The sequence below is a fragment of the Somniosus microcephalus genome, chromosome 8 (genome assembly GCF_052327205.1).
Source record: "Somniosus microcephalus isolate GS21.2 chromosome 8, FLI_Smic_1.0, whole genome shotgun sequence".
NCBI lineage: Eukaryota > Metazoa > Chordata > Chondrichthyes > Squaliformes > Somniosidae > Somniosus > Somniosus microcephalus.
This window is the reverse complement of record NC_140994.1, coordinates 72,247,598-72,264,035: the sequence shown is the minus strand read 5'-3', so window position 1 is coordinate 72,264,035 and position 16,438 is coordinate 72,247,598. Positions and strand designations below refer to the sequence as shown.

Here is a 16,438-nt window from a genome sequence, read left to right as displayed (position 1 = left end):
CGCTCGAGTTTAGAAGAATGAGGAATGAGAGGGGATCTCATTGAAACTTATAAAATTCTAACAGGACTAGACAGACTAAATGCAGGAAGGATGTTCCCGATGGCGGGGGAGTCCAGAACCAGAGGTCACAGTCTAAGGATAAGGGGGTAAGCCATTTAGGACTGAGATGAGGAGGAATTGCTTCACCCAGAGAGTGGTGAACCTGTGGAATTCTCTACCACAGAAGGCAGTTGAGGCCAATTCATTAAATATATTCAAGAAGGAGTTAGATGTATTTCTTAAGGCTAAAGGGATCAAGGAATATGGGGAGAAAGCAGGGACAGGGTACTGAATTTGGATGATCAGCCATGATCTCATTAAATGGCGGAACAGGCTCAAGGGGCCAAATGGCCTACTCCTGCTCCTATCTTCTATGTTTCTAATACGTTTTTATATTTTTCGCTAGTTTGTGCTCATATTCCATTTTCCCTTTCTTTATCAATTTCTTGGTCCCCCTTTGCTGATTTCTAAAAAGATCCCAATCCTCAGGCTGACCACTTTTTCTGGCAACTTTATAAGCTTCCTCCTTTGCCTTAATGCTAGCTTTAATTTCTTTTGTTAGCCATGGTTGGAGCACTTTTCCTTTTGGGTTTTTATGTCCTAGAGGAATATATGTTTGTTGCAAATTATGCATTATTTCCTTGAATGGTACAGGAGGTGGCAATATGGGGTGGGAGGGGCGGTGTGGGGAGGGGAGCAGACTCTACCTGAACCAAACTGGTGCCAATGTCCTGACGCCAAGAATAGAGAGGGTGAGAGCTTAAACTAATACTCAGGGAGTGTGATGGATGGGCTTACTTTAGAGCATATGCGGAAGAGTTTAAGAATAATTATAATGAAAGGGTAAAGTAGTCTAAAATAGTCGGCTCAAAAGCTTTGTATGAAGAGATGTACCTTGGGAGAGTAGTTGAGAGTTGAGAAGGAGGGTCGTGAATGAAAAAATAAGTAAAAAAGGAAAAAGTACTGAGAAGTATGAATGCCTCAGAGTTGTGTTTATATATACTGTACATGCAGAAAGTATTAGAAATGAAGGCGGAGAACGAGAGGCACTAATTAGAATGGAGGGATATGATGTTATAGCTTTGGTGGAAACTTGGGCGGGAGCCAAACAGGGCTGAACTAAATTTCTGGCAATATAAGTTTCAAGGGAGATAAAGAGCGATGGCCTGGTTGATTAAGGGCACAAATACAGTTGTTGAAAGGAAGCTTTTAAATCGATAGTGCTGCTCAGACGGTGTCCATCTGTGTAGAGTTAACAATAATAAAGGATCTGTTTTTTATTTTGGGGGTACATTTTATGATCCAAGTGAGAAGGTTTTTTAGAATGCATCCAGGATTACTACCTTAATCAGTATGTTATACATCTGACAAGGGAAGCAGTGTTAGATCTGGTCATGGGTAACAAAGCAGGACATGTAGGTGAGCCGGAAATATCTGGTTAGATAGTAACCACTGGAGATTTAGACACACATTGGAAATACATCAAGGAAAAGAGGAACTCAAGATAAAACTATTGGACTGGAAATTAGCTCATTGCAGTGAGATGAAAGAATATCTGGCCCAAAATAATTGGTTGGAAAAGAACACCAGGCCAGCAGGGGGAGATATTTAATAATGAGATGGATATGGTGCAGGTTAAATACTTTCTAGCAAAGAGCGAAGTGGATTGTCAAAAGCTGGGATTCCATGGATAAAGAGGGGGATTAGTGCAATAAGCAGCATAATAAAGAAGAAAAGTAGAGGGAGATTAGGAAGGCAAAGAGAAAGTATGAGCAAATAATAGTGCTCAACAAAGGGAAAAAGTAAGGGCTTTTAAAGCATATAATAAGTAAAAGGACATCAAAGAAGGGGTGGGGCTATTTGGAGATAGAGGAAGCCATCTTGTACATAAGAGTGAAGAAATAACAGATATACACTTTGCCCAATTTTACAGGGGAGGGTGAAAGTGGGACTATATGAGTACTTGAGCAGGTTGTAAATGAGCCACTAATGAAGAGGAAGATTCAAAAGGAAGACATTAAAAAAAAAACTAATGGGACAGAAAGTAGAAATGTCACTAAACACAGGTGGTGTGCATCAGGGATTACTGGGAGGGTTAGGGAGGAGATCGTAGATACATTAATCATAATTTTCTTTGTAAACCATAAAACTCTTTGTAAACAGGAATTGTCCCCAAAAAATGGCAAATGCTGTTCAAAAAAGGGAAAATGGATAACCATTGGGTTGCAGCGAGTAAATTTCGAGTCCATAATAGGGGTGAAATTAGTGAACACATGTGGAAAGGTATGAGCTAATCAGGGAGAGTCAGCACAGATTTGTAAAGACCAGGTTGTTCGAGACTAATTTATTTGAACTTTTCAAGGCAATCGCAGAGTGTATAAAGGAAATGCAATGGATCTCCTTTTTAATGACTTTCAGAAGACATTTGGTAAGATGCCACAAAAGAGACTTGCTACAAAAAATGAAGGCACACGGCATTAAAAGCAATGTATCTGCTTGGATAAAGTGATGACTAAGAGACAGAATGCAAGAAGAGCAGCAATGTTTTTCAAATTGGCATGATCTGGGTAGTGGTGTATCCCAGGAAGCTGTTCTGCAATGTGTTTTCTTCTCTATTTATATACATGTTTTGGATATAGACGCAAAGGGAATGATATTGAAGTTTGCTGATTATATTAAATTAGGGGTGAGAGGGCAGTGAGAGCGTTCCGCAAAAAAGGATCACACACATCCTCATGCTTACCGCAGCTCCAAGCACAGCCTGTACATCACTTGATCAGATTTGCAAATCTCCCGAAGGTGCTTTATCCACATGTTTGTTATGTGGAGTGTTGGGTGGAACCACTCCCCCCTCAGAGGCCATGCATTGCCCCAACCCAGTGCCCAACATGCCCACTGCCTCACTACCCCCGCCCAACCTAAGGCTTCTGACGAGGAATTGTCTTGACACTGTAAATATGTAATGCTCCCTAAATTTATTGAACAGTTTACGAGCTGTGAGGAAGGATGCAGACATATTAGCAGAGCAGGCAGATGGATGACGGATGCCGTACAATGCAGAGAAATGTGAAGCATCTCATTGTGGGTAAAAAAAAGTGATAGCAAGTATACCCTGTATGGTACGAATCTTAACAGAATGAAGGAACTGTGAGATCTAGAGGTGCAGAGACATACATTTTGAAAGCTGGGAGTGTAGGTGAAAAAGGGGACTGAGTTTATAAATAGACATTGAATACAAAAGCAAGGAAATGAATAAATGTTGTGCAAGGCAACTGATTAGGCTACAGTATTATTACAGTTCTGGGCACCTCATAACAAAAAAAGATACCCAAGCCAAAGGGAGTGTACAGCATAGACTTGCCACAATGAAAGCAGGAAAGAGTGGTTATACTTACGAAGATTGACAAAATGTGACTTTTTCACTGGAACAGAGATTAAATGGTTGGGTGAGGGGGGGTGTCCAATTGATGTTATCAAAATTATAAACAGCTTTAAGAGGGTAAACAGTGAAAGATTGTTTCCACTGGATGGCTAATCAGTAACAAGGGTGCATAGACTTCAGATTATTACTAGAACAAAGCAGAAGGTAGAAGAGATTCTATTGACACTGAGGGTTATTAGAACATGAGATGCTTTATCACAAGTGGCTATTGAGGCAGAGACCATAACATCAATTAAAAGGGAAATGGTTAAGTATTTGGAAAGGATAAATATAAAAAGGGGAAAGGGCAGGGAAATGGGATTAGAGTAGACAGCTGCATTTGAAGAGCTAGGATGAGCAGAGGTACTATGGGCCGAATGGTGTCCTTCTCTCCTATAATTTCTTTGATTTATTAGCAACAATGAAAGTGCACAGAATTGGAGACAACCTTACATCATGGGTTGGAAATTGGTTGGGAGGTAGGAGACAGAGAGTAGAGATAAAGGGAACGTACTCTGATTGGCAGGATGTGATTAGTAGTGTTCTCCAGAGATCTGTAGCGGGGCCTCACCTTTTCACCATATTTATCAATGACTTGGATGAAGGGATAGAGAGTTGTATATCCACGTTTGCAGATAATACTAAGTTGGGAGGCGCAGAAAATAATGCAGATGAGAGCAGGAAGTTGGAAATGGACATAGACAGGTTATGTGAGTGGACAAAACTGTGGCAAATAAGGTTCAATGAGGGAAAGTCTGATGTCATCCACCTTGCAGCCAAGAATGATAAATCAGGGTATTTTCTAAATTTGAAAAACTAGGAACTGTGGAGGAGCAAAGAGATGTGGGAGTCCATGGACACAAATCACACAAAGCTACGGGTATAAAAAGAAATCAAGAAGGATAATGGAATGTTGGGCTTTATCTCAAAGGGTTGGAATACAAAAGGGAGGAAGGTATACTCCAGCTTTTTTTATTCATTCCTGGGATGTGGGCGTCGCTGGCAAGGCCAGCATTTATTGCCCATCACTAGTTGCCCTTGAGAAAGTGGTGGTGACCCACCTTCTTGAACCGCTGCAGTCCGTGTGGTGAAGGTAGTCCTACAGTGCTGTTAGAGAGGGAGATCTAGGATTTTGACCCAGCGACGATGAAGGATCAGCAATATATTTCCAAGTCAGGATGGTGTGCAACTTGGAGGGGAATTTGCAGGTGATGGTGTTCCCATACGTCTGCTGTCCTTGTCCTTCTAGGTGGTAGAGGTCGCGGGTTTGGGAGGCGCTGCCGAAGAAGCCTTGGTGAGTTGCTGCAGTGCATCTTGTAGATGGTACACACTGCAGCCACGCTGTACCGGTAGTGGAGGGAGTGAATGTTTAAGGTGGTGGATGGGGTGGCAATCAAGCAGGCTGCTTTGTTCTGGATAGTGTCGAGCTACTTGAGTGTTGCTGGAGCAGCACTCATCCAGGCAAGTGGAGAGTATTCCATCACACTTCTGACTTGTGCCTTGTAGATGGTGGAACAGCTTTGGGGAGTCAAGAGGTGAGACACTTGCTGCAGAATACCCAGCCTCTGACCCACTCCTGTTGCCACAGTATTTATGTGGCTGGTCCAGTTAAGTTTCTGGTCAGTGGTGTCCCCCAGGATGTTGATGGTGGGGGATTCGATGATGGTAATGTCATTGAATGTCAAGGGGTGGTGATTAGACTCTCGCTTGTTGGAGATAGTCATTGCCTGGCGCTTGTGTGGTGTGAATGTTACCTGCCACTTATCAGCCCAAGCCTGATTGTTGGCCAGGTCTTGCTGCATGCAGGCATGGACTGCTGGTTGGGCCTAGGACACTGCCCTGAGGAATTCCTGCAATGATGTCCTGGGTCTGAGATGATTGACCTCCAACAACCACAACCACCTTCCTTTGTGCTAGGTATGAGTCCAGCCAGTGGAGAGTATTCCCCCTGATTCCCATTGGCTTCAGTTTTACTAGGGCTCCTTGATGCTACACTCGGTCAAATGCTGCCTTGATGTCAAGGGCAGTCACTCTCACCTCACCTCTGAAGTTTAGCTCTTTTGTCCATGTTTGGACCAAGGCTATAATGAGGTCTGCAGCCAAGTGGCCCTGGCAGAACCCAAACTGAGCGTCGGTGAGCAGGTTATTGGTGAGTAAGTGCTGCTTGATAGCACTTTCGACGACACCTTCCATCACTTTGCTGATGATTGAGAGTAAACTGATGGGGTGGTAATTGGCCAGGTTGGATTTGTCCTGCTTTTTGTGGACAGGACATACCTGGGAGACCTTGCTCATTTTTGGAAGATGTAGCTGTACTGGAACAGCTTGGCTAGAGGCACGGCTAGTTCTGGAGCGCAAGTCTGCAGCACGATAGCCGGGATATCGTCAGGGCCCATAGCCTTTGCTGTATTCAGTGTGCTTAGCCATTTCTTGATATCACGTGGAGTGAATCGAATTGGTTGAAGACTGGCTTCTGTGATGGTGGGGACCTCAGGAGGAGCTCGAAATGGGTCATCCACTCGGCACTTCTGGCTGAAGATGGATGCAAATGCTTCAGCCTTGTCTTTTGCACTCGTGTGCTGGGCTCCACCATCATTGAGGATGGGGATATTCATGGAGCTGCCTCCTCCAGTTAGCTGTTTATTTGTCCACCACCATTCATGACTGGATGTGGCAGGACTGCAGAGCTTTGATCTGATCCGTTGATTGTGGGATCGCTTAGCTCTGAGTATAGCATGCTACTTCTGCTTTTTAGCATGCATGTAGTCCTGTGTTGCAGCTTCCCCAGGTTGGCACTGCATTTTTAGGCATGCCTGGTTCTGCTCCTGTCTTGCTCTTCTACACTCCTCATTGAACCAGGTTTGGTCCCCTGGCTTGATGGTAATGGTAGAGTGAGGGATATGCCAGGCCACAAGGTTACTGATTGTGATGGAATACAATTCTGCTGCTGCTGATGCCCCACAGCGCCTCATGGATGCCCAGTTTTGAGCGGCTCGATCTGTTCTGAATCTATCCCATTTAGCACAGTGGTAGTGCCACACAACACAATGGAGTGTGTCCTCAGTGTGAAGATGGGACTTCGTATCCATAAGGACTGTTTTACAGAGCCTTGTGCAGACCCCATCTGGAGCACTGCATTCAGTTTTGGGCACTGCCCCTCAGGAAGGATATATTGGCCCTGGAGGGAGATTTACCAGAATTATACCAGGGCTTAAAGGGTTAAATTATGAAAGCAGGCTTGTATTCCCTTGAGTAGATGTATAGAAGACTGAGGGGTGATCTACTGGAGCTGTTTCAATTGATAAAAGGATTGAATAGGGTAGATAAAGAGAAACTATTTCCTCTGGTGCAGAAATCCAGAACAAGGACAGGGCAAGGGTTTGTGTTCATGATTCACCACACACCGAGTACCTAATCACAGGTGCCATGTTTTCCAATAGGGAAGAAAGGTCACTAACCATTTATAGAGCAGGATTGGCAGAGTATTTAGAGCAGGTTAGAGATCTAAAAGAGGAAAAGGGGAAACTATATTGTCACAGAACAATTCTGCAAACAAATGCACGTACCAGAGGTAAGTCTGCTATTGGACCAGTGCAATCAGCGCGGCCAGCACCAATCTGATAATAGCTCGTAGGTACTTTAGTTGGTTTTGAATCTGAAACACAAGTGAAGGAGTTTTAAAGGGACATCACAGACAGTGGATATTAATTTCAGTAAAAACTCTGATTCCTGATAAGTTTTCCCAGAATCTCGCATTGTAACCCAGTGTAGTGCAATACCCAGATACCTTACAAATCTTCGGAATTATATTTTGTCACCAATTTGTGGCAGAAAAGGGAAAACAGCAATGGCAAATATCTGAGCATTTAATAGAACTTTATAAAGGATTTGAATTGTGTTTCTGCCCAGCAGCTTCTGTACAAACTTCCTCTGGCAATATGGGTCTGCCCTCATGGCTGGAGGAACAGAAGGAGCAACAGCAGCAAATGTGGAGAGACCTGCAGCTACAGGAAGAGAGGACAAAGGAGGAGAGGTGTCACAGAACGCCTTGCCCCATACGAGTTTACATGACCAGAACTTTGTACCTGCATTTGGTGAGCAGTGTGTCTCGCTGCTCTGCTTCACCAGAGGGGCTGTTGGACAGTTATGTCACTTGCTGCAGCACCAACTGCAGCCTGTGACCCTGAATCGCTACAGCTCAGGGTCATTCCAGGCTGCAGCAGGTGGTATAAGCTACGTTAGTCAATTTACAGTGCATTCCTACATCAAGCAGGTCACTGATGTGTTCTTCACCAAAGCAAACTACTTCATCTTAGGTGTCAGCTGTGGTTCAGTGGGTAGCACTCTCACCTGAGTGAGAGGGTTGTGGGTTCAAGTCCCACTCCAGAGACTTGAACACATAATCCAGGCTGACACTCCAGTGCAGTACTGAGGGAGTTCTGCACTGTCAGAGGTGCCTTCTTTTGGAAGGGACATTAAACAGAGGCACATCTGCCCTCTCAGGTGAACGTAAAAGATCCCATGGCACTATTCGAAGAAGAGCAGGGGCGTTCTCCCCAGTATCCTGGCCAATATTTATCCCTCAACTAACATCACTAAAACAGGTTTTCTGGTCATTTATCTAATTGCTGTCTGTGGGATGTTGCTGTGTGCATTTGTTACATTACAACAGTGACTATACTTCAAAAGTACTTCATTGGCTGTAAAGCGCTTTGGGACGTCCTGAGGTTTTGAAAGGCGCTATAGAAATGCAAGTTCTTGCTTTCTTCCTTTCATCTTCTCTATGGAAGCAGCAAAGCAGGAAGACAGGGCTGTGGTCTTTGCCAAGATCGCAAGCTTCCCCAGGTGCAGGGCATAATTGACTGCATCCACATAGCCTTCAGCATTCATATCAAGACCCTGGAGTATACACCAACAGGAAGCACATCCACTCACTGAATATGCAGCTGGTGTGCAACAACAACAAGCACATCATTTGGGTCAGTGCCCAGTTTCCTGGCAGTTGTCATGATGCTTTCCTCCTCTGCCAGACCTCAATTCCCCATCTATTCCGTGCAGACTACTAGGTGACAGGCTAGCTGCTTGGGGACAAGGGGTATCCCCTGAATATGTGGCTCATGACACCAGTCAGGAACCTGCTCACAGATGTAGAGGAGCGCTACCATTAGAGCCAAGCTTCTATCAGTGCCCTGTCTGAGTAAACGATCAGTACTCTGAAGCAAAGGTTCCACTCCTTGGATTGGCCTGGAGGTTTCCTGCAATACAATTTAGAGCGAGTCTCCAGAGTCATCGTTATTTGCTGCATGCTCCATAACTTTGCCCTGAAAAAGGGGCAACACTTTGAGCCACCTGTGGAGGCGCAGTAACAAGAAGAACAGAAGGAAATCGAGGATGCCCAGGAGGAGCAAGTGTCGCCAACGCTGCCAGAGCTGTACATCAAATCATCGAGGAACTCTTTGACTGAATCCCTCCCTACCACCTCACCGCCACCCACCCCCCACACCCTGTACCAACAATCTCTATCATCAGACCCAATCCTTCCGTCCTCCAGCTGAATGCCCACAACCTCAGCACTAGCATGGGTATTTCTATCACATCAGATAGCATGGTCAATACACACCAAATCAAAGAAACCCGGCAAAAGAAGAATTTGATCAACACGTGTGATTTTAAATCGCCAGCAAACACACACAAAAACTAAAAGCCACCCTGATGCAAACCCCTAGTGCTAGTCTTAGGAGCTCTTTTGCCTATCATGCTGCTCTTACGAGGTGCTACCCCAGTGGCTACATCATGGGTGGTGGAAGGTGCTGCTCATGCAATGAGGGGTCTTGAGACGGCCGTGGTGGGCGACCTCGAGGAGCTCTGGTTCAAAAGCCCGGCTGCAGACTGCAGCATCTTGGCTATGGCCAGATTTTTCTCTGTACGTTGTCCCGTCAAATACGATTGAGATCGCACCATGCGGGTGCGCACCACGTCCACTGCACAGCTTGGAGACGCGAAAGCCAGAAGTCAAAATGAATTGGTTCAATTGAGTTGAGATTGCAGATTCCGACCCACTGAGTTGATTTCCGCGTTTCGCCCACGCAATTCCACCACCGCCCACAACCCACCCTGCACCGCGCTCGGAAGCCACCTTCATATTAACAGGGCCACTGTCTTTCAGTCATGACATTAAACTAAGGGCCTCGTCTGCTTGTTTCGTTGGATGTAAAACATCCCACGGCACTATTCGAACATGAGCAGAGAATTGTCCCAAGATTCAAATAACATCACCGAAAGTCAATTATCTGGTCATTGATTCCTCGGTTGTTTGTGAGATGTTGCTTTGCATACCTTGGCTGCTGCATTTAACAACATCAAAGTGACTGCACTTCAAAGCTACTTGTTTGTGAAACACTTTGGGATGTCCCCAGGATCCAATAAGATGCTATATTAATGCAAGTTCTTTATGTCTTTGATAATACAACATTTACAATTGGTGGAAAGGCTTATTGGTATAAATATCTACTAGTGTTTCACCTTGTAGCATGAGTTGTCTCTGGGTTGCTACCTAGACAGATACCCGCCACACTTTAAGAGTGCTAATTCTCCTCCCCCACTTACCAACAACTGATGTTGTTCCATCTTTGATAAAGAAGAGAGTAATGACAGTCACAGCCACCGCCGTCATTAGGATAAACAGCACAATAAACGTAATCTCCAGGGATGTACAGGTACTTTTATTATACTTGGAACCCATTCCACAAATCAAGCCTGATAAGAAATAAAATAGTTAGAGCCAGTAAAAAGAAATTGTAGTGATCTAATCCACCCATGAGAGGCAATTTACAGCACAGGTCAGCAAGGGCTGCTACAGGTCAGTTAGCGTATACTGCAAATGTTAATTAATTACTGCCTTTCCAGTGTTGCACACATCTTGAGCAATGGTTGGAGCACAATGTTAATTTGAGTAGCCAATGCAGAAATAAAACCAAGCACAGATAATTATAGGCAACTTATTTATTTGGTTCTCAGGACCTGGGTTGCCCTGAGAAACTGGTGGTGGGCCTACTTGAACCATTGCAGTTCCTGCAGTGAAGCTGCTCCCACAATGGTATTGTGCTTCATTGTGATAGTTTGTACAACTAAGTGGCTTGCTAGGCCAATTCGAGTGCATTAAGAGTTTAAAAATTCTAGCACAAACATGCTGTGTGATTTGTTCAGATGATATGCACCTGATTTAGTTTTTTTTTTTAATTAAATAGATAGTTATGCAAGTTCTGCCAGGCTCTGTACTGGAGCTGGTCCCACACAGACAGGCCTCGCCCTGTACTGGAGCTGGTACCACACACTCAGGCCTCGCTCTACACTGGAGCTGGTCCCACACAGACAGGCCTCGCCCTGTACTGGAGCTGGTACCACACACTCAGGCCTCGCTCTACACTGGAGCTGGTCCCACACAGACAGGCCTCGCTCTGTACTGGAGTTGGTACCACACAGACAGGCCTCGCTCTGCACTGGAGCTGGTCCCACACAGACAGGCCTCGTTCTGTACTGGAGCTGGTCCCACACAGACAGGCCTCGCTCTGTACTGGAGCTGGTCCCACACACTCAGGCCTCGTTCTGTACTGGAGCTGGTCCCACACCGACAGGCCTCGCTCTGTACTGGAGTTGGTACCACACACTCAGGCCTCGCTCTCTACTGGAGCTGGTCCCACACAGACAGGCCTCGCTCTCTACTGGAGCTGGTCCCACACAGACAGGCCTCGCTCTGTACTGGAGCTGGTCCCACACAGACAGGCCTCGCTCTGTACTGGAGCTGGTCCCACACACTCAGGCCTCACTCTGTACTGGAGCTGGTCCCACACAGACAGGCCTCGCTCTGTACTGGAGTTGGTACCACACAGACAGGCCTCGCTCTGCACTGGAGCTGGTCCCACACAGACAGGCCTCGCCCTGTACTGGAGCTGGTCCCACACAGACAGGCCTCGCTCTGCACTGGAGCTGGTCCCACACAGACAGGCCTCGTTCTGTACTGGAGCTGGTCCCACACAGACAGGCCTCGCTCTGTACTGGAGTTGGTCCCACACCGACAGGCCTCGCTCTGCACTGGAGCTGGTCCCACACAGACAGGCCTCGTTCTGTACTGGCGCTGGTCCCACACAGACAGGCCTCGTTCTGTACTGGAGCTGGTCCCACACAGACAGGCCTCGCTCTGTACTGGAGTTGGTACCACACACTCAGGCCTCGCTCTCTACTGGAGCTGGTCCCACACAGACAGGCCTCGTTCTGTACTGGCGCTGGTCCCACACAGACAGGCCTCGCTCTGTACTGGAGCTGGTCCCACACAGACAGGCCTCGCTCTCTACTGGAGTTGGTACCACACACTCAGGCCTCGCTCTCTACTGGAGCTGGTCCCACACAGACAGGCCTCGCTCTGTACTGGAGTTGGTACCACACAGACAGGCCTCGCTCTAACTGGAGCTGGTCCGATACAGACAGGCCTCGCTCTGTACTGGAGTTGGTCCCACACAGACAGGCCTCGCTCTAACTGGAGCTGGTCCGATACAGACAGGCCTCGCTCTGTACTGGAGTTGGTCCCACACAGACAGGCCTCGCTCTAACTGGAGCTGGTCCGATACAGACAGGCCTCGCTCTCTACTGGAGCTGACCCCAGTTACTGTTTTTATCAGCTTTCTCCTTTCCAAATCTGAGTTGTTCTGGTGCTTTGGTACATGCAAGAGCCATTCAGTAATCTTGCAAGTAAACCTGTTTGAAACTTTCAAAGCTTTAGATAGCCTGATATCCCCATATTTGGTAAGCATATAAAAGAATTATGCATGTAAAAGTGAATTATAATATGTAGTCTATATGCCATTATTTTCCTTATAATAGGAGTTAGCATTATCCATCATTACTGTAAAATATATTATTTATTGTCTTGCGCATAAATTCATTTGGTAGTTCAAGCCTAAAATAAGGCCTAGTGTAATTCTGCAGATTCTTGAAGACAAGGATCAGAGGCCAAGGTAGATCCAGCTGCTAAAGCAGTTCCATTTCTTTTCTTAAACATGCCATCAAGCTTATTTACATATCAGAGCAGTTACCACTCTGAGAACTGGGAGCAAGGGCTCACCTACGAGTCAGCTGAAACACAGAGCCCAGAAAATATATCTGGGGCACCACAAAAAGGCCCAACAGTGTCATTAACATGGAAACAAATCATAATCAGACGATCAAGCTGAAATAAAATAAATATAAAGAACGGATCAATCCGGAAGACCTACGGAATCATGATGCAAGAAAATCAAACCATAATTGTGACACTGATCTGCATAAACTCAGCTGAAGACTTGCAGATTGTGAGGCATTTATAGCCAATAGTTAAAAAGATGCTAACCTGCTATCCTAGAGCAGTAAAAAGAATAGATTTAGAAAGGATGTAATCCTGAAAATAGGTCAGGCAATCATTCATTATGAAATAAAATGTAAAATGTCCATCCATTTGCCATGATTTGTCTTCTAATGGCTTTCATTAGGCCGCTTTACTTTTGCTCAGTCAGACTCGTGTGGAGGCCAGAATAAAACCCAGCAGTTTTATCCAAGACCACCAGCTTGTAAAGGTCATCCACGTTAATCAATAGCAATCTTACCTTAACCATGAACCATTGACTTCAGCTGCAGGCACCACAGTGTCAATGCTTCAGGTCTTGATGAGAGGTATTGAACGTTTCCCACCAGAGAGGACTGCACATTGCACTGAAACTGATTAGATAACGTTTAATAACGAGTACAATTAGAGGCTTAACAACAACCGATACAACGGAGATTTGGCTATTCAGAAGGGAAGGGATTGATTTTCACATCTTTTGAATGATTAAACAAAAATCAGCTTGAAAAGATCAAACATGCATATATTGGTGGCTTGCGGCCACAGTCCAAAACTGGGTAAATATGTACAATTTAAGACCAAATAATAAATAAATTCCTGAGTTGCGCTTGTTCTTTTGACCACACTGAAGTCATCTTGTTTTGTTTTCTTATATCTTAGATATGATGTGGCATAATCAGGTTGATAAACTGAGTATGTTGAGCAATTCTGCTGAGCTCTATATCACAATCTTAAGGGTAAAGAAAGTACAAACTTCCACGAGTGTGACAACATTTTACACAGCTCAGCTTATCTCTGGCCTATCTGCTTCCAATAAACTAGAAGGGTCACTGGTCCGTGTGCTTTGGAATTCTGGCACATATTTGTTACTTACTGTGAAATTCCAGTCATAAATTTTCTTTATGCCAACAGTTGGCATTTTAATAACTTTTCCTGAATGCACAGGACGGGAGGAAAAAGAGTGGGAGAGCTATAGTAATAGGGGATACTATTGTAAGGGGACTAGTTAGGCATTTCTGCGGCCACAAACGAGACTCCAGAATAGTATGTTGCCTACCTGGTGCAAGGGTCAAGGATGTCTCAGAGTGGCTGTAGAGCATTCTGGAGGGGAAGGATGAGCAGCCAGTTGTCGTGGTGCATATAGGTACCAACGATATAGGTAAAAATCGGGACAAGGTCCTAAAAGCTGAATATAGGAGTTAGGAGGTAAATTTAAAAATAGGCCCTCAAAGGTAGTAATCTCAGGATTGCTACCAGTGCCACGTGCTAGTCAGAGTAGAAATAGAAGGATATTTCAGATGAATACGTGGCTAGAGGAATGGTGCAAGGGGGAGAGATTCAAATTCCTGGGATATTGGAACCGGTTCTGGGGGAGGTGGTGTAAAGTCCGCGCCTCAATAATACACGGACTTCGGGAGAACAGTTTAACAGGTACTTTACTGAACAAGAGGCAGCTTGAAACTGAAACTACAGAAGCCTGCTAGGGCCTTTTATACAGGGGTGGTCACTGTCGATACTGCAGTCTAAGACCAGTTATTCCCTTAAAGGTACATACACAACAATTCCTCCCCTTTTAGATAAACAGTACATAACATTCATTTAACAACTAAATAATAACTAATTACAATTACAATTTTCTCAGTAATATATACATCAACTGAAATAGTCATTTATAAGTTCAGTCTTTGAGGAGGCTTCCTGATCCTGACTGGATAGCGCCTTTCTCGAGTATCCTGTTCTGGCGGTGGAGTCAATTCTGGCTCATTGTCATTGGTTGGTTCGTCAGCTTCCTATACCCCTGCTTCTGAGGTAGACGCAATCTGTACTTCGGGCTCATTACCAGGTGCACATGCTTGTGGTACAGGTTTGGCTTGTTCCTGTGACTCTAGAATCTGGTCAGCATGGCGTCTCACGATGCTCTCTCCAACGTCCACCGTGTACATTAGTGGTCCCTGCTGTGTGCATATCGTGCCTGGCTGCCATTTTTCTGTTCGGTAGTCGCGGGCCAAGACTGGTTGCCCTATCTTGAAGCTCTTGGTTGGCTTCTCATTTATGTGCTGGAACTGCTTATCCTCAACATCTCGTCTTATGTTTGGTTTGAGCAAACCCAAGCGACATCTTAGTCTCCAGTTGAAAAACAGTACGGCTGGAGTTTGGTTGGTTACTGCATGTGTCGCATTCCGGTAAGCAAACAGGAAGTTATCCACCTTGTGTAGCAGTGGTATGTCGTCATTATACATTGCCTTTATGGCCTTTTTAAAGGTCTGAACAAACCTCTCAGCCAATCCATTTGTGGCTGGATGATATGGGGCAGATGTGTAATGTTTCACCCCATTATTCTTCAGGAACCTCCGGAAATCCTCAGACACAAACTGTGGGCCATTGTCGGAACAGATCTGTTCTGGCAACCCATTCCTGGCGAAGATGGTCCTTAGGACTGCAATAGTTTTCTCCGTGGTGGTGGAGGACATTTTAATGACCTCTGGCCATTTCGAATGGGCGTCCACAGCGATTAGAAACATTGAGTCTATAAATGGACCAGCAAAATCAATGTGCACCCGTTGCCATGGAGATGAGGGCCACTCCCATGGATGTAGCGGGGCCTGTGGTGGAGCGTTTTGGACCTTCTGGCATCCTGTGCATCTCTTGGTCATATCCTCGATTTCTTTATCGATTCCCGGCCACCACACAAACGCCCTGGCTAGGCTCTTCATTTTTACCCCTCCCAGATGACCCTCGTGAAGCTCATTGAGTACTCTATCTCTCAACTTGAGTGGAATTACCACTCGGGATCCACACATCAAGGTTCCCTGGCACACTGACAGCTGTTCCCACCTTGGCGAGAATGCTGGCAACAGTGAGTCGCCATATGCTGGCCATCCCTTCACCGTCAAATCATAGACCCGAGAGAGTGTCGGGTCACTTCGGGTTTCCTTCTCAATACTTGCGTTTGTAACCAGCAAACATTCGACTATGGTCGCATGGAATATCTCCACCGGGTCCACTGCAGGTGCTTCTTCCACCGTAGGCAACGGTAGGCGCGACAGCCCATCAGCGTTTCCATGTTGTTTCGTACCTTTGTACTCTATGTCATACTGATGTGCCCCTAGAAAACGTGACCATCTTTGCAGCCGTTGCACCGTCATCACCGGATCGCCCTTCTTTGGGTTAAAAATTGAGACCAGGGTTGATGATCAGTCAGTAGGGTGAATTTCTGCCCGTGCAGATAGTGATTGAACTTCTTCACCCCCCACACCAGGCTGAGGGCCTCCCTGTCAATCTGGGCGTAGTTACGCTCAGCTGAGGTTAGCGAGCGCGATGCAAAGGCTATTGGCCTCTCTGAACCGTCACGGAATTTGTGTGACAGCACCGCTCCAATGCCGTAAGGTGACGCATCACATGCCAACCGAATCGGTAGTGTTGGGTTGTAGTGGGCCAATACTTCTTTTGAAGTGATTTGGCATTTACATTCCTGAAAGGCACGCTTACACTCATCACTCCATTTCCATGTTACACCAGTTTGAAGGAGGGCGTTCAGTGGGTGCAGAATTGTAGATAAATTCGGCAAGAACTTATCGTAGTAGTTCACCAACCTGAGGAACGAC

The 16,438-nt window shown here is 45.7% G+C and overlaps 1 protein-coding gene across 1 annotated transcript in view; it reads right to left on the bottom strand.

The window, feature by feature from the left end:
- asah2 (N-acylsphingosine amidohydrolase 2) overlaps nt 1-13,195 on the bottom strand; it is a 138,421-nt gene extending 125,226 nt beyond the window's left edge. The window contains exons 1-3 of the mRNA XM_085994878.1: nt 13,096-13,195; nt 10,067-10,216; nt 7,027-7,115 (exon numbers count right to left, since the gene is read on the bottom strand). Coding sequence (XP_085851004.1) covers nt 7,027-7,115; nt 10,067-10,202 — 225 coding nt within the window. The 5' untranslated portion in view covers nt 10,203-10,216; nt 13,096-13,195. The remainder of the gene's footprint in view (nt 1-7,026; nt 7,116-10,066; nt 10,217-13,095) is intronic.
- Nucleotides 13,196-16,438: the final 3,243 nt, after the last annotated feature.